General features: G+C 33.8%; 1 protein-coding gene across 1 annotated transcript; it reads right to left on the bottom strand.

Annotated features, from left to right (window-relative positions):
* Nucleotides 1–770: 770 nt before the first annotated feature.
* On the bottom strand, nucleotides 771–13,438 carry CD7 (CD7 molecule). The gene is made up of 4 exons (XM_051995312.1): nucleotides 13,353–13,438; nucleotides 5,393–5,707; nucleotides 3,302–3,423; nucleotides 771–1,806 (listed from the first exon to the last, which is right to left on the bottom strand). Exons 1-4 carry the CDS (start codon nucleotides 13,414–13,416, stop codon nucleotides 1,717–1,719), a joined length of 591 nt encoding a protein of 196 aa, XP_051851272.1. The 5' UTR covers nucleotides 13,417–13,438; the 3' UTR covers nucleotides 771–1,716.
* Nucleotides 13,439–19,619: the final 6,181 nt, after the last annotated feature.

The following is a 19,619-nucleotide window of genomic DNA, read 5'->3' as shown; positions in this document are numbered from 1 at the left end:
TTCCTTCCTTTCTTCCATTTTCACCAGAAAATATCTTTTTAATTGAAAGATACATAGGATTGGTGGAAATCATTACCATGGCAGTCCATTTCTGCTAGTCCTAAAGTGGCAGCATCAATTCCAACAGATTTGGGATGAAAAGTGCCATCCACATCTAGAGAGAAAATCCACTGAATAGAATCAAAGCATAGTATTTCCACCTTTTTATCATTGTTGTTGGTTTGCTTGGTTTTTTCTTGTGTTTTTTTCCCCTTTTGATCTGATTTTTCTTACATAGCCTGATGAATATGGAAATATATTTAGAAAAATTACACACATTTAACTCATATCAAATTGTTTGCTGTCTTGGCAGAAGGAGGGAGGGAGGGAGGAAAGAAGGGAGGGAAGGAGTGAGAGAGGGAAGGAGAAAAATTTGGAACACAAGATTTTGCAAAGGCAAATATTGAAAACTAACTTTGCATGTATTTAGAAAAATAAAATACTTTTGAAAAAAAAATAAAGTGGCAGCCTCATTCAGTATGACCTTAGCTCAGCATTACTCAACTAATTCTTAGTTCCCTGTACTCTGAGGCAATTGTGGGCCCCACTAACATCAAATGAGTGTGATGACCTTCAGGATACTGCCCCAATGTCAAAATGGTCCAGTCTTCTCAAAAAAGAAGTTTGTGTACTCCCAAAGATTTAAGCAATAATTCAAACCCTATCAGGAGGATATAGATAGTGTTGAAAGTCAAGGGCCAATGAACCAATCTTTAAGGAGGCTAGTCTCATAGAATTTAAAAATTTTTAATTTTATTTTTACAAAGTATTTATTTGTAATGTGTATATGTACTATAGTATGTACTGTACTGTACATGACTGTAATATGATACAGAATAGTGATGAATTAGGTTGCTTAGCACAATGCTACCATAAAGAATATTGACTCAAGGGGATAAGTTTGTGTTAAGACAAATGGTTCTTTTTCTGGTGTCTATTGTTTCCTTTTCTATATTGTATCCTAAGTATGGACTCTTTCCCATGTCCAAATCTCAGTGTTGTCTTCTTCTGAACTCCTTTTCGTTCTCTTTTCTGTATTTTAAAAGACAATTCAATGATTTCATTTTTTTTTTTACAGGTATATTATTGTTATACCTTCCCCTTTCCAAAAGTCTTTCCCATCTTCCCGTCTTTTTCCCTTCTTCTCTTCTCCTCGCCAGCATTCTCTTCCCTATGAACTGGATATAAATCTCAATTCTGATAATTTCTATATGCATGGTCTCTGGAAATTCTGCAAAATGGAAGGGGAATGCTTGCCATCTGGGGGAGGGGGTGGAGGAAGGGAGGGGAAAAATAGGAACAGAAGTGAATGCGAAGGATAATGTTGTAAAAAATTATCCTGGTATGGGTTCTGTCAATAAAAACCTATTAAAAAAAATAAAATGAAGGCATTGGACTAATGAATGACATAAGAAAAAATATAAATAAAGAATAGATTTTTAAAAATGGAAGGGGAGTAGGTTGGCACTTGTTGGACCTAATCTCCTCCATTTCTAATGCTATTAAAATGTTGTTAAACAACTTGATCTCCTTTGTCCTAAAATGAATTGTATTGGCTATTTTTTGATGGAAAGCCAAGTTCCTCACTTGCAGAGACAAATTACCAATGGGGAGGGGGAAATGTTCTTTCTGTAGGATACTTTTGCTTGATTTCCATAGTGAGGCTGGTCAGTTGTACTAATTATCTTGGCATGTTACGTTGCGTTGAGCATTATAGGACATTTCTTCATATATGCTACATGTATTCTGAGTCTTTGAACTGTATACCTGGAAAATAAAAGCAATTTTTCCTATTTTTAATTCAGTTTGAGTGCTTTAGCTCTTCCTTTGCAAGCTGAGCAGTCCCCTTAGGACTGGATCAGATATCTTTTCAGAAATAAAACACTGTTTTTGTTTTTTTCATTCCACAGTAACACCTTATATTTGTAAAGGAAGGCAGTGGAGAGAAAGGATTCTGAATTCAAATCCTATTTTTGACACATCTGAGATCAGAGTATGAGTCAGCATTGACTCAGAAAATCATCACTTTAAAGATGAGGAAACTGAGACACAAAGAAGTAGTGAATCACTTTGGATCACAAAGTATTAAATGGCAGAGCCAAAATTTTAGCTTACCTATTTTGCCTCTAACTCCAGTTTTATTTTCATGGCATCATGCTGTTGCAAGTAATTCATAGGATTATAGATTTCAGAGCTGAAAGGGACGTTAAAGATTGATCCAGACCAAGATTCTCAGTCTACATTGCAGGTGAATTTTATCTATGATCCAGTGTATGAGTGTATGTGTGTGTGTGTATGAGAGAGATATGTATATGTATATATACATATGCATATATACATATACATATATACTTATACATTTGTAAGTATATGTGTATTATGTATAATTACACACAACACACACACACACACAACTACACATTTATATAGCAAAATGATTTCTGTCTCCCAAGAGACCAATCTAGTACTAACTGGCATTATAATCCCATTAGAACTAAGTTCACTATTTATTTTCACTCTGGAAAAGACAATTTAACTAGTTATTCCCTACTATCCTCTTGTGTTTACTGACTCTTATTCAACTTCTATTGGAAATTGTCAGATCTAAGGATGTTTGGTTTCTACGAAAGTTGGAGATAAAAGCCAGGAGCCTAGCAGGGAATTATTTTCCTGGCAATCTCTCTTTCCAGACATGTAAGCAATATCCTACATGGCTAAACAGTCTCCAAATTGTCTTTGACAATGAATTTTTGTATATCTCCCACCTCTTCAATGTTTATTCTTTAGAATTCTGTTGAGCATTTCATGACCTTCATAGCTTTGCCACTAATCATTCCTAAATTCTGCTCCTCCCTTCCCTCTTCACAACCTGCTCTTCCTTACTAATATTGGCTCTGACCTAGGTTTCCATACACATTGCACTCAGGGGCCCCCATTCCAAGGAGTCCCACAAAAGAAAATGAGATGGTATTTGAGATTTCTGGATGATTGGTTTTTCTGTATCTCTTACTACCTCCTCTATGTTGTTGTTGTTTTTTTTCCCCTGAGGCAATTGTGGTTAAGTGACTTGCCCAGGGTTACACAGCTAAGTGTCTGAGACCAGATTTGAACTCTAGTCCTCCTGACTTCAGGGCTGGTGCTATACCCACTGCACCACCTAGCTGCCCCCTCCTCTATGTTTTTGAGGGAAGCTCAATCTCTTGGGCTGGGGAAACAGTCAAATGAAAAAACGCAAGCCAAGCAACAGGTTTGATTCACTTACTTGCTTCTTGATTATCACAAACAGTGGCCACAGAGCCAACCCAAAGAAGAAAGATATCACAATCAAGACCACCCACATCTGTGATTTTCTCAGGTTTCCATCTTCTTTTTTCCAGATTTTTTCTAGAAAGAGAAAATAGAAAGTAATTTGTAGGACTCTAACAAGATAATGTTCCCACAGGTAGAAGGGAAGTTTTGGGGAAAAAAAGAGGAGCTATCTCTGTATCTTTAGCTGTGTGATTTGGATCAGTCATTTAACTCATTAGAGTCTCTTTTTCCTTAAGTAATAGAAAAAGCATTGTACTGGAGGTCAGGAGTTCAAATCCCAATCTAGGTACTTATTATCTCTGGCTGTGTCTTTGCTCATGACCTCCCTCATGCCTTCAATGTATTCTCTCTTTATATTGAAAATCTTCTGTTTCCCCTTTAAAGTCCAGCTTGGGCAGCTAGGTGGCACTATAATGCATAGCCTGGAGTCAGAAAGATTACTCTTCCTGAGTTCAAATCTCACCTCAGACACTTATTATATGTGTGTCCCTAGGCAAGTCACTTAACCCTGTTTGCCTCAGTTTCCTTAACTACAAAATGAGCTAGAGAAAGAAATGTCAAACCACTGTTGTATGCGTGCCAAGAAATCCCAGAGGTCAAGAAGAGTCAAACACAACTGAAAAAATGATTGAACAACAGCAAAGTCCAGCTCAGGGCCAGCCCTAGGAAAACTTCCATGATTCTCCTGCCTAGAAATGACTCTCTCTTCCTCTTAAGTTTTTTTTAATAGCTTTTTATTTACAAGATATATGCATGGGTAATTTTTCAGTATTGACAATGCAAAACCTTTTCTTCTGATTTTTTCCCCACTTTCCCCTCACCCACTCTCCCAGATGGCAAGTAGACCAATACATGTTAAATATGTTAAAGTATATGTTAAATACATTACATGTATACATGTCCTAACAGTTATTTTACTACACTTCCTCTTAAGTTGTTATAGCATAGGATAGATTTATCAATCAGCAGGTACTTACTTAGCACCTACTATGTGTTGAGACACAGAGAGAGGACAACAATCACAGAGGATCATAGAATAAATAGATTTTAGAATTAGAAGAGAACTTATATGTCCTCTAGTCCATTTTCCAGATGAGAAAAATAAATTTGATTTTGTGACTTGAATAAGATCACTTAAGTCAAAAATAACAAAGCCTCTAACTTTGCAACTAGTAGTCTATTCACAATATGAGGTGACTTGCTTTCTGTTCATAGTTTTCTTACAAACTTGTGAAGACCGAATTAGCACCCTGGATACCTTAGAAAGAGCCAGAGTCAGGATAAGCAAAAGTCCTTGGTCTTTATTCTTGGTCTTTAGAGGTTGGAATGAATTGGATGGATGCAGAATCTCCCTGACCTTTCCTCTTCGTCTCCCGCCCAGAAGTGACCCTGGCTAGTTTTACTCCACCCCCTAGTCCCTCCTACAATTCTCTGTATACACCAATTATTGAACCAGCACAGGATAGTGGGAAGGGCCATTTTCCAAGCATTGGCTTATAGAGTATTGTTCAATTGGTACTTAGCCTTAAGTGCTTGATTGTCTGATCTCAGTGCATTGACTCAAGAGTTTCAGCCTTTTACACAAACTGACTAAATTCTAATTTGCATTATTTGTATTCTGGCCTTATTTTCTCTATTAGTCTTGAGAACAAGGGACATATATTTATATCCCCTTAGTACCCAGCACTGTACCTTGCACAAAGTAAATGCTCAAAATATTTGTTGATTGATTGAATGAATGAATTTTTGAATGACAGAAACTCTGCCATAGAGAGGTTATAGACTGGGTTGGAAGAAAGGGTATTTGTGTAAAAAATATGCCTAACAATAAAAGCAATATATAACTGAGAACAAGTGTTACGTGAGTTCTAGGGAAGACTTTTAAAAGATTTTTAAGTTCTTGTGAAAGAAAAGGATCTGGGGTTGAGTTTTGAAAGGAAAATAGGACTTAGGCAAACAGAGAGCAGAAAAAGCAAGTTATAGTTTAAAAAAAAAAACAATATAAGCAAAGATTTTGGGAATGACATTCACTTCTCTGAGATACCTGTTACAACCACCATGGTGCCAGTTCCCTTGAGGTTGTCGAACACTGTGGCTTGGCAGGTGTAGACATCAGTATCATTCAATCCTATGTCGGTTATTGTGATCACTAAATTATTCAAGATCCCAGAGAAGAAGGTACGGTTTTCGTAATTTGTATCCATGATAAGTTCACCTTCTTTTGATAAATACATCACATTCTTGAACTCAATAGTACTTCGTTTCAAATAGAGTCCAAGTGATTGTCCAGTAGTATTGCAGGTGATATTGATTGTGTCCCCTTCTTGAGCCATGATGAGTGATGGAAATTGTTTCACCTCTAAAAAGAAAGAGACAAAGGAGTTGTTCCCATTGAACTGAATGCTGTGTCTCTGGCTCAATGGCAATAGCATGCCAATTTCTGTTTGGAATTTAAAACCCTTCACATTCTAACTTTAATCTTCATTTCCAGTTTTATTATACTTCATTCCTCTTAAGACAATTTGGCCTTTTTGTCAGTCTTTGTGACAATACTCCTTCTCATATCTCTTCGTTGGTTGATTGATAGATAAATTTTATCCTTCACTCTCAAAGAAGACCAAAATGACATCATTATGTTATAGTCAAGTGAATGTGGCTGACTGTGGTTGATCAAACTAATATCAGCTGGGAATGTTCTGTCACAAGTCAGACACAAATAGTCCTTTTGGGGTGGATTTTCTGTGTATGCAAAGTGCACTCCCTCCTCATTTCTGCTTCTCTCTCCCTTTCTCTTTCCTTCCCTCTTCCATTCTCTTTCCCTTTTCTTTTTCTTGTGTCTCTTCTCTCTGTCTCTGTCTCTCTCCACATATATCTGTCTGTTTATTTAGCATCTATTTATTTATTCATCACCTAATCTATCATTTATATATCATCTATTTATCTATCTTTTATCTGTCATCTATCTATCTCTATCATCTATCTGTTGATCATCTATCTAGCTATTTATCTATCATCTTCCCAATAGAATATAAGCTCCTTGAAGGCAAGGACTGTTTAATTTTTTTGTCTTTGTATCACCTAACACAGTACTTGGCATATAAGATTATAGGACCATAGAAGAAACTTCAGAGAGCACATAGTTCAACCCCATCATTTTATAGATGAGAAATCTCAAACTTCTCTGTAAAATGACTTAGAGAGGCCTAGAGTCTAAAAGACTTATCCAAGTTCAAATATGTAATATTAAAGTCAGGATTTGAACCCAAATCCTATGATATTCTAGATTTAGGCATTGTTCTTTCCACTGTATTGTTTCCTCTACTAAATAGTAAAACCTTGGTAAATATTAATTGATTGATTGACTACTACAATCACAATGGCACTTGACTCCCATAACATAGATAGATTAGAATAAGGTGGTTGGGATCTTTCAGGTTATACCTATCCATTTCTAGAATACTACCATCACAAATTTGTGCCCCAAACCAAAATGGTAGAATCTAATCACAAAATAAATCAATTATGAAAAGGGTGGTAGGAATGGAATGATTTAGAAATATTTCTTTTAAAAAATAATTAAAATGCATTTTTTTGTTGCTATATTCAAATTACTGATTGGTTTTTCAGAACCACTCTTTTTCTCTATTTTCTTTTTGGTTACAAAAAGAGATGACTCACTGAGTAGAAGAGAAGAAGAAGACTATAGTTAAGAATTACTATAAAATAGCAACAATAAAAAATTCAAAGATTATTCTCTATTTTAAATAACCTAATTTTCAAATATATTTAAATATTTTTGAGAAATCAATAACAAAATTGTTTGTCGATATCTTTCTTTTTTAATTTATAGCGTTTCATTATGTTTTTATTATTATATACATTTAGAGGTTATTCCCATTTCATGAGAATTTTCTTGTAACAAAGCAAAACAGTTAAATAAAAATAATAATTCAGTGAATTCATCTGAAAGTGCTTACAACATTCCATATCTGTAGCACTCTATTAAAAAAATCAACACTAACAGAAATCTTTTTTCTCCTTCCACACCCCATACCACTACCAAAAAAAAGAAAAGAAAAAATTATTAACAAATATTCAGTTGTAATAAAAAACCAATTTTACTTCAGGCAAAGTAAATTCCCTCAAGAGCCATATACAAAAATATGTTTCATTTTATATTCCAAAATATATCAACTCTCTATAATGGTGAAGTTTGATCATCTGTCTTTAGGAATTATGAATGGTCATATTTATCATATTTCTTATAGCTTTCAAAAGTATTATTTTTAACGTTGTTATTATTATATAAATCGTTCTCCTGAAATGATTGTTATGTTTTGTGAATGTGATATTGCACTACTGAGTTGTAAGAAATGAAGAAATAGATTACAAAATACATGGTAAAACATATTATATATAATGCAAAACAAAATGAGTAGAACCAGAACTATTTACACTATAAAAATGAAGACTTTTGAAAAGTTTTCTAACCTGATGAAGAATGAAATAAGCAGATATGCCTATCTAATTTAAAGAAGTAAGTCCACTCTATTAGGTGTGGCCTGGTTGGATTTACTTGAAACTGATTACTAGATTTGACAGCTTTTCTCATAAAGCTTCTATTTGTAACTGTGAATGGGGTTATCTGACAATGAATAGAATTGTTTCTAGGTTGATTAAATTAATTTATAAAATTCTTTGTGAGTGTGAAATAATCAATAGCCACATACTAGATTATTATAAAAAATTTTTAACAAGTAGCAGCATTTCTCAGTGTAATGTCAAGCTTGCTGCAAAAGTCATACAATTGACTTTTGAAATTAAAGAAGGCCAATAACAATTTTAGACTCTGTCCAGGCATACATACCCCAGATTGATTCAGGTCCTAATGCCTGTTTGCTGGGTTACTGAATTTGCTTTTTAAAGGTTCTCTTTGACCCAAGTCTCTCTTCTCGATTCCATTTTCCTGCAACTGTGAATGTCTGGGTATGTCACTATACTAACCTAAGACCTACAATAGTTCCCAGTTGCTAAAATCTTCATGCCAGATGATGAAAGTCAATAATATAAAAATATCTATAGCAACTACAAGCAAAACAATAGGTTCAATGAGAAACAGAATTGTTTTGGTAGAAAACAAAATGGTAGAGACAGTAGGGAAGAAGAAAAAATAACCTCTTTTTCACATTTAGAAAAAGAATTGGGATCGACACAGACAAAGATTTTAAAAAACAAAACAAGGAGAGAACATTTAAGAATCATCAGACTTCCCCAAAATTGTGAGAAGAAAAGAAATTGATACCACTCTTTCAGGAAAAAGATTACAACAGATGAACCTCAAATTCAAATCATCCAAAACACACAATTTTCAAGTTTCAAGATTACAATGACAAGGATGTGACTACTCAGTAATTCAAGAACAAAAGTATCTTCTCAAAAAACAGCAAATATAATTGCATCAGATTTTCCTACAAAAGTAAGAAATTAAAAAAAAAATTAATATGTAAAAAGTTAAAGCTTATTATAACAAAACAGCAAAACCATGAATTTTTTTCAAGGCAAAAGATGATAAATTTGTTTCTTGAAAAAATAGGAGCACACAGACACAATATGATGGTAGTTTTTAATCTACAAAACCACCATGACCACACACTGAGAAGCCAGATTAAGCAGGTATATAGCAACATAGTCATAAGAGGGAGATAACAAAACAATAGCTATTTTGTCTTAACCAAGTGCCGCAAATTGGCTTTGGGTAAAAGGGGAGAGAAAAGAAGTGGGAGAAAGAAAGGAATAAATTAATAATGAGTATCACAATAAGAGAAAAAATAACTAAATCAAAGAAGGTGGAGTGGAGAGAGGTGGCAGTCTTTGGAAAGACATTCCTATTTAAAGGGGAAGAGTATATGTAGGGGAATGCAGATAGATTTTTTTTTTTTGGTAAATAGAGTAAAGTAAGTCTTTATATGTACATGTGAAGGTAGAAGTGAGAACATTGATGTATTAAGGAAGATTGTATTCCTTTCTGACAAAACAAATGAGTTAATAAGGTATAGAAATGATTGCCAAAGAGAGATGGATTTATTAGCTAAAAAAAACCCCAAGGTTTTACATAATAAGAAACAATGCAGCCAGGATAGTGTGTGTGTGTGTGTGTGTGTGTGTGTGTGTGTGTGTGTGTGTGTGTTCTAGGTTCTTTGCTACAAAATTTTTGAAAAATATAACGTGCAAACATGTATAAGATATTAACAGAAATTTATTAATATGATTTTTGCCCTAATATAGTACATAAATTGTCAAAAGATACAGAACAGATAATTCAATGAGTATCTGGGGAAAACAGTTCAAGTTCTCTAATACCTATAGAAATGGAAATTTAGACAATTTTGAGTACTGTCTTATACCATTTAACTTGGCAAAGAAGAGGAAAGCGATCACATTCATTTTTGATAGGTCTGTGAAGAAAGAGAGACTCTACTATGTTTCTTGTTGACATTGGGACAATTTTCCTGAAAATCAATTTGCTATTATATGATAGGAACTATCAAAAATGTTCATACCTCTTGAACTTACTACTATAGAATGCTAGTCCTGAAGACAAAAAGAACTAAATACAAATATAGTCTTAGATATTTATTAGTTGTATGTCCCTGTGCAAGTCAATTAACTTCTGATTGCTTCAGTTTCCTCATCTGCAAAATGGGATGATAATAATACCTCTGTTCAAATAATATTAAAAACTGGTTGAAGATAAAAAAATGAGCAATAGCAATTTCTGTTCTAAATGTTTTTCATTAGTGGTAATGAGACAGAATAGTATCTTACATAAGAATTAGACAGAGAAAACAATTTCTCTCAGAAACTACTAGCATCTTCCAAACTGGGAGCTCTAAAACTTTAGCAAAAGACAATTTCAGATGACTACGTTAATGTTTACTCTTATGTCTTGTGCTTCACATGGAATTTCCTACATTCATTGAAACTTGTTTCTACTATTGTACTTTCTTCTGTTAGGAAATTTTCTTGTTAATGTTTATTTGCCTTTATACTAGTATCATATGAGTTATGGGTACCTAAGCTTGTTGAGTGTTCATAGTTTCATTATTTATTTATTTGTGTATACCATGCTATTTTGCACACTTTGTTATCCTATAGGTCTATTTGATTTTTATTATGTATATTTGCTTATGTTCTTTAAAGATGTATGTATTTTTCTGACATCTATATATAATGTGTCCTGCATACAATTTAGACATTCAATCACTGAAATAGCCATGAAATAGCTTGTCAAGTGATTCTTTACTTTGTTTATGTCTAAGGCATGTATAGCTGATACACACACACACACACATATATGTGTATATATATATATATATATATATTTAATGTGTGTGTGTATTTTTGCTGTGAATTGCCTGGGATTTTGGATTAATTATTTTTCTTTTGGAAAGTGCTGATATGTTGATGCTGCAATGTGTAATTATGGATATTAATAATGCCGCAATTGAAGTTACAAGGGACTGCAAAATTTCCAGCCCCAGAAGGAATGTAGAATTCTTCTACTAAACAATTTAAAGTAGATAAGATGAAGCCTGATGGATAGGTAGAAAATCTTCAGTTTCCTTTCCTCTTATTTTTGGATTCCGCTGTCTAAAGAAAGATTATGCCTTAAAGAGACAGTGTAACCTTCTCCTTCCTTTAGAGGAGTAGGCTCACAAGCGGGCAAGTAAACAAGGGTTCAGAAATGAGCTTAGATACCTTGAGTTTTGAGTAAGACTGGAGTAAACAATGAAGACAGGTAGGACTATTGGTGTCAGAGCAGCCTCTGAAGCTCAAATGCTCACACTATCACCTTCATCTATTATAGCTAGAAAAGCATCCTGAGAATTACACAAGGAATATTTGCCTGTAGACTAGTTGTTATTACTGTCCTTTTTGGAAGTTTGATACCAGATAGTGATTTTTCCTGTTCCTCTTTCCTTTCCTCCTCAGGACCTCCTCAGGACAACACATGCTAAAAACAAAGCTTATTGATTTTAAAAAGTTGTTTATAATTCTTTTCAGTTAGCACTGAAAATTGGCAGAGGATAAAGGTATCATTTACTAGAGCAGTTTCTGAAAAGTTGAGCAATGCCCAACATTCCGAAAGTGGAGAGGAGAGAGAGAGAGAAATGGAATAGGGAATCCTAAATCTTCTTCTCTTATAGCAGCCATGCGGAATCTTTTTACCTTATACTAATAATCCCTCACAGAAATAAATCTTTTCCTAGAGGAAACAATCCCTTATCCTTTGCCTAAGAGAAAAACTGGATTCATGCTTTTAATCTGCTTTGGGAAGTTATTAAGCATAAATCACTTTGGTCTCTGAATAGAGGATGGATTAGAGTGGGAAGAGGGTGAATAAAGTGAGAAGAGATTGGAGTCAAGAAGACCAGTTAGAAACCTGTTAGAGGAGATCAGATAAGAAATCATAGGAATGATTTCCGGTGTTGGCTGTATAACTGGAGAATAGGAGACACATATTGATATGCCCATAGCCATAGATATATTTATCTATGTGTCCATTTAAACTTTAATGGTTTAAAATTGCACTGATTTTTAAAACACTCTATGTATATATGGATACACATACATATATATAAGATATTATGAAGATAGAAGGTTTTTGTGAAAATGATTCACAAATTTGTATATTCATGTGAATTTTGATGTTGTTGTCAAATGCCTGCTAAACACCTCCTGGATACCTTATTGGTACGTTTAATTAAGCCCCAAAGAGAATTGATTATTGTGCCCTCTAAATTTACTTCTCTTCTAAATTCCCTTAATTTTATTTAGGGCTCTATCATTTCAGTAATCCAAATTTCTAACTTTGAATGCATTCTTGATTTTTCCCTTTTCTTTCATTCTTCATATTTAATCAGTTGCAAAGCCTTGTTAAGTCTGTTTCCGTAACATTTTTTATATCCATTCTTTTCTTTCTACATCCCCTAGTTCAAGCATCTCATCATCTCTGGCCCAGAGTATTGTAAATACAAATTTATCTCTCCTGGCATTCCTTTTTCATCTTTCACACAGTTGCCAGTATAATCTTCTGAAGGCACAGGATTGACTATAGTATTCCCTCAACCTAAAACCGTAAGTGCTTCTAGCATAAAATACAAATTCCTTAACCTGGAAGGTTCTCTGTAACTTGACTCTAACCTGCTTTTCCAGCCTCAATCTTCTTCAAGAGCTCTACGAATCATGCATACTACACTATACTGCCCATTCCCTGAGCTCAAAATTCTTATCTCCCATCACTTTGCATTCATTTGCAATCTGTTTGCTCACTCAGAATGCATTTCCTCTTCATCTCCAGCTTTCAGAATCCTTGTCTTTCTTCAAAACACAGTTCAAGTGCAACCTGCTTCATGATGCATTTCCTTACCCCTTCCCTTTTCTTGGTGTTTTGTCCTTCCTCAGATTATCTTCCATTATTCTTATTTGTAAATATGTAATATCCTCTTTGCAGACTCACAAATAGAATTTAAACTCTCTGAGGGATTTGTTTAATTTTATTTCTTTGTGTTCCTAGAATCTAACAAAGTTGGTTATTGTTGTTGTTTTTTAAAATCCCAGTCTGGACAAGATTTCATTAGTATAAGGAACTTCTATCCTTCCATTAATACAGCTCAACCCCTTCTCTATATTTTATAATTTTAGAAAGCCGTGCAGGAAGCTACAAGATTAAGTAACTTGCTGATGGTCACACACAGCTACTATGTCCAGAGGCAGACCTAGAAAGCAGGTCTTTCTGACTCCAAGATTCTCTATCCCTCCATCTGGTTTGCTACATTGGCTCAGATATATTAGAGACCTCATAAATGTTGAATTGATCAACTTGAATAGAATGGGCAAAGGAACAAGCTGAAAACTATCAAGATGCTCCATACATAACCTATTCTTGATTCTTTTATCAAACAAATCCAAAGATGCCTATGTTAATTAGGAAACACACATACCGTCTTTTGCTGGAGTCTCGGAGAAAAGCAAGAAGAACAATAGGAGTATCAGAAACTGGAACATCTTCACCCAAGTGAACACTTCACCTTACAGTTTTGACAGTCTGATCTCTAGCTTAAAAAATTTTGTTAAACCACACATGGTTTCTGATTTTAATCACACTTTGAAAACTCTCATTCAAAACAAGCTAGTGTAAACTTTTAACTTCCTCACTTGTGACTTTATGGTAATATTTTTATTTTATTTTACAGAAAGTATTGTAGTGATTCCCCATAAATAATCCAATCTAATCTTGTCAAGGCCAGCTGGAACATAGTGAGTGCTTAATAAATGTTTGTTGATTGATTGATTAAATATATATTATGTGCAAGGCACTGCTCTAAGTTGCTGTAGAGACAAAGAAAAAATCAAAAAAAAAAAATTCTGGGGAGATGAAACATGTAAATAGATAAATACATAAAAAAAAATTTGGATAGAGCCAAGGAATCATGGAAAGATTTTCACACAAGATGATACATAAATTGAACCTTGAAGAAGGAAGGAAAAGGCGAAAAGAGAGAATGGATCAGGTTTAGGAATTAATCTGTTCAGGGGGTGAAGCCAAAGTCCTGTCTACTCTCCAGATTTTACCTGAGTTCTTTCTGGCTTCCCTAAGAATCAACCAGCTCAAGCTTCTGAATGGATTTTGAAATAACAGAACCTACAAATATTTGGAGTATAATAAATTTCTAGCAGAAGATATCTGAAAGGATTTCAGGAAAGACCTGTCCCAATTGGGCAGAGGGGAGTGGAGCCCAATGCAGGGCAGAGGTCTCATGAGGGAAGTATGGTCCAAGGCTATTAGCCAAAATACAGCAGCTTTGGCTATTCTGTCTTGGTTCAAAAGCCAGTGGCTCAGTAGGCTAACTGTGAGACCTCCAACACAACTACAGAAGGCAAATAGTGAACCCCTGAACCCCAGCAGAAGTTGGCCAGGTCTATCCAGCCCTGCAGAGGAAGCCTGTAGCACAATGGACCCTACAGCAGTGTAAGAGGAAGCACAGGGCAATCTCCCCTGTGCCCTAGGACCAGACCTCAACCTTTAAAATGAACAAAAAAAGCAAAAAAGATCTCTGACCTTAGAAAGCTATTATGGAGACAAAGAAGAACAGACCTCAAACCTTGAGGACATTGAAGGCAAAAGGCATCCAGATGAAGCCTTAAAGTGAGATATAAACTGGTCTCCAACTCAAAAGGCTCTCTTGGAAGAATTCACAAAAGATCTTAAAAGGAAGTGAGAAGAAAAATGGGGATAGGAAATGAATGCTTTGCAGGAGAATTTGGAAAAGGAAATACAGAAATTATCTGAAATAAACAACTCCTTAAAAAATACATTTGGAGTGTGGACCACAACATTGCATTTGCACTCTTTCTGTTGTTGTTTGCTTGCATTTTTGTTTTTCTTCCCAGGCTATTTTTACCTTCTTTCTAATTCTGATTTTTCTTGTACAACAAAATAACTATATAAATATGTATACATATAGTGTATTTAACATATACTTTAACATATTTAACATGTATGGGACTGCCTGCCATCTAGGGGAGGGAGTGAAGGGAACGAGGGGAAAAATTGGAACAGAAATTTTTGCAAGGGTCAATATTGAAAAATTACCCATGCATATGTTTTGTCAATAAAAAATAATAATAATAAAGAAATGAGAAATTTATCAGAAATAAAAATTTTTCTCCAAAAAATACATTTGGTGAAATGGGAAAAAAATACTAAAGAAAACTACTTCTTAAAAAATAGATTTAGAAAATGGGAAAAAAGAATTAGCCTCTTCTAAATTCCAATTTTGATTCATTCTGGCTTAGGAAAACCTAGAATTTCAAAGGTTATGCCATCAGAATACCAACTTTGAGTGTGAGTTTGGGAATGAAGGCCTGTTGCACAAGAACTAGTCTAACTATAGAGAAAGAGTCTTATTATGCCTAGGCTGGCCACTAAGTGATTAATTCTTTGACTGCAATTTTTGAAACGATAGCAGTGGTAGAGGTAGTATGTGCTGGATCCTGTACTGAGTGCTTCATATTACTCTAGTGCAAGGAGAGAAATTGAGTATAGCCATATGATGGTAGTTGTTCTCTGGAGCCTAGATCTGCCAATGTGAAAGTAGATTGGAATAACTGAGCTGATCATAGAGTAACTAACTGTCCATATATTTCCTATGAGAAGTGTGAATTATTATGGTATATCATCATATGGTTATATCATATCATGAACATATCATATGGTCAATCATTATTTGCTTTATGTTAGGAAGAAGAAGAATTAATAGCTTAGGACAGAAAGTGATAACATTTATCTAAACGAACAGACTCCTTTAACGTTAAAATGAACCAAAGAGAAAGCAATGACTCTACAAAATAGAATAATAGCAAAAGAAAAAAAAAAGAAAAAATGTGAGATAATTCCTGTAAAAACAACTGACCTTGAAAATAAGTCAAGGAGATATAATCTTAGAGTTATTAGATTCTCTGAAAATGATGATTAAAAAAAAAAAAACCTGGTTACCATATTTCAAGAAATCATAAAAGAAAGCTGCCTAGATATATTAGAGCTAAAAGATAAGTAAAAATACAAAGAATTCATTAGTCATCTTGAAAGAAACCCTAAAGGAAATTTCCAGGAATACAAATATAGCAAAATCAGCAAAAAAGACTTCAAATGCTAAAAAATCAGAGAAAGAGTCACAACACTTGACAGCTATAAAGAAGAGAAATATTGCAAAAGGCTTGTTCAGCCATTCCCCAATTGATGGACATCTACTGATTTTCTAATTCTTTGCTATGACAAAAAGGGATGCTACAAACATTTTTGCTCATGTGAATCTTCTCTTCCACTTCATGATTTCTTTGAGATACAGACCTAGTTCTGTTGGTTCAAAGGTATGCACAGTTTTATAGCCTTTTAGGAATAGTTCCAAATGAACAGAGAACTTTTAAATCATTCTTGATGAAAAGATCAGAGTCAAGTAGAAGCTTTAAAATGGAAACATAGGACTTAAGAGGAAACTAGAAAGGTAAATCCATTTAAGTTCCTGGAAATAGCTATACAATGCTTACATTCTAACAGGTGGAGAAGACCCAAATAAGTGTCCCTTCAGAACCTGAAGTTTTCAAGGATCATAGAAGGAAAAGAATAAGACAAACATGTAACCTGGGAGTATTTTGGATTCTTTTTGGTGGTCTGAAGAAAAGAAAGAAAAGGTAGGAAAGGAATATACTTGGGAATAAAGAAAAAGGAAGGAAAAATAATTTATTTCACATAATTAGGATATGTGAAACAAAGTGTAAAGAAACATAAAAGCAGTGGTAAGAGTGGCCACCATATGAACCTCAAGTACATTTGAATCATATCAAAGAGGGTTTAACTCTCTCTTAGTCTCTCTCTCTCTCTCTGTCTCTCTCTGTCTCTCTCTCTCTGTCTCTCTCTGTCTGTCTGTCTGTCTGTCTCTCTCTCTCTCTCTCTGTCTCTCTCTCTCTCTCTCTCTCTCTCTCTCTCTTTCTCTCTCTCTCTCTCTCTCTCTCTCTCTCTCTCTCTCTCTCTCTCTCTCCTTCCCCCCCCGCCCCCCCCAAGAATCTGGTATAAAAATACATTAAATTTAACAGGGAAATAGGTGGAAAAAAAGAAGTGAGAATGTAGAGAATTTTAAAAGGAAGATATGATTGATCATGAACAAAATAAACTCCAATATCAAAGTGTGAAACATGTGAGTGAGAATGAAAGGAAAGAAAGAACTTAGCATCTATGGTATAGGGCTGGGTGGAATCACATTACTTACAGATCAGTAGTGTTAACCACAAATTTTCTTTTACCACCTTCTTTTTTTTTTTTTTTGTAAATAAGAATATGGGGAAGGGAAGAGAGAAAAACATAAGAGGATAGGATAGAAAGATATATACACAATTAGCAATTGTATTACCTTGAACATGAATAAGACGAAGTCAACAATAAAACAAAAGAGAATAGAATAGATTTTAAAAGGGAAATCCAACAATATATTGTTTATAAGAAAGGTACATGAAATATTAAGATTTACATAACTAAAGTTATATAACTATATAACAAAAACACTAGAACAAAATCTCTATACATCATATGAATTAAAAAAAAGATGGATTAACAATCATGATCTCAGGGCAGCTGATAGAGTACCAGCCCTGAAGACAGGAAGACCTGAGTTCAAATTTGACCTCAGACACTTAACACTTCCTAGCTGTGTGACCTTGGGCAATTGCATTAAAAATTAATTAAAACCTAAATAATTCAGTCTTAAGGAATTTATAGGTCAAAGAATAAATTACAAAAACAACAGATTACTTCATCAAAGAAAATGAGAGCAGCATACCAAAACTTTTGAGAAAAAGCCAACAGTCCAGAAGGGAAAATTTATGTCTCTGAACTCTTTAATCAACAACAAAAAAAGAAGTGATCAATAAACTAGACATACAACTGAAAAAATTAAAAACAACAAAATTAAAAAACCCACTTAAACAAGAAATTCTGAAAACCAATGAAGAAATTAGTGAAACTGAAATCAAAATAAAATTTCTTAAATAGATGAAACTAGGAGTTAGTAGTTTAGAAAAATAATAAAATAGTACATCTGATTTTAGAAAAATAATCAATTTCAAAAAATGAAGGGAGAATTCATAATAAATGAGACCATCAGAAACCATTTTGCCCAATAATATACCAATAAAAGTAATAGCTCAGAAAAAATCATGAATATGTGTGTGTATGTGTGTAATATTCAAGTTAAGAGAAAAAGAAATAAAATTTTAAAATAATTCAATTTCAGAAAAATAAATAAAACAACTCAAGACCAGATTAATTTAAAACTGAATTCTACCAGACATTCAAAGAATTAATTTTAATATTACTGAAATTGTTTACAAAAATAGGAAAAGAATAGATCCTCTCAAATTCCTTCTCTGATACATATAGTTTAACCACTAAATAAGGGAATGACCAATACTCTAGAAAAATATATAATCCAATGTTTCTAATGACTAACAGGGCAAGAAAAATTGCAAATTAAAGCATAGATGGCTTAGTAACTTTCCTCAGTTTTCTTTTTATTTAAGATCAATTTTAATGGTTTGTACTCCAAGACAGGATCTGAGAGACTGACTTCAGAAGTGTATATATTTGGTGCTCTTTGAGGGATTTCTGCAAGAGTTCTGGTCACCAAGGGATTTCTCAGAGAGCCCATTTGGAGGCCTGGACTCTCCTCAATTTAGAGTCTAAATTCTCTTCAGGTTAAGGGAAGCTCCACTTTGAGGAGGAAACTAGCAAAATCACCCAATTTTTTACTCTGCAGAAATTAAGTGAGAAGTGTTAAGATTCTTTCAAACTTAAAGTAATCTCCACTTTGGAGAAGAAAAAGCCTCTAAATAGAGGGTATCCTCAACATTAGTGGAGAAGAAAGGGTTTTGTTTCACTTTGTTATTTTTTATTGGATTTTTTAAAAAAAACCTATGATTAGAAATGTATCCCTTTTAGAAGAAAAAGTTTTTAGGCAAGAAAAAGGGTTTAGGGAAATAAAAGAGGCAACTCGTTTCTCTTTTTAAAAAATTCTTTTTTATGTAATTAAGCAAAAAACTTAGAAGTAGAATTCTATAATAGAAACATGTTCTAAATAAATTTATATTTAAAAAGAGAAAGGAAAACATTGTTAAATTGCATCCATCTTTAAAAATACACATATGTGTATGTGTACACATATGTATATATGTATGTACATATATACACATATATATGTACCTACACACAAAGGCCTATTTAAATAGGTGAATCCAATTGACAAGTAAGACTGAAGCAATTTGAAATTGTTACTAAATTACATTTTCTTATTGACAAGATCATTAAAAGACATTAATACAAATAGTAAGAAGAAGAATTAATCTTAGGCTGACAGCAGGACCCAATCACATAACTGTAATAAGTTGTATACTTAATAGAGGAGACAAATAAAAACCCTAATTTCAAAATGTCCTTGAAAAAATTTAGGAGTTCAGGTCTGATTTAATGTTGTGTTGTTCTTGTTATATGTTCTATGTGTGTATGTTTTGTGAATGATAGAACTAATTTTAGGAATGGTGAGTTCCTTGCTTGGGATAAAAAGAGACTTTACACAATTAGGAAAATCTTTAAGAGAATGGGAAATCTATTCTTTCTTATGTATGCTATGTGCTAATCCATGCTGAGAAATGCTTCCAAG

Source organism: Antechinus flavipes, chromosome 4 (genome assembly GCF_016432865.1).
Source record: "Antechinus flavipes isolate AdamAnt ecotype Samford, QLD, Australia chromosome 4, AdamAnt_v2, whole genome shotgun sequence".
NCBI lineage: Eukaryota > Metazoa > Chordata > Mammalia > Dasyuromorphia > Dasyuridae > Antechinus > Antechinus flavipes.
Note: the sequence above shows the minus strand (reverse complement) of the source record. Positions and strands in the feature narration are given on the sequence as shown.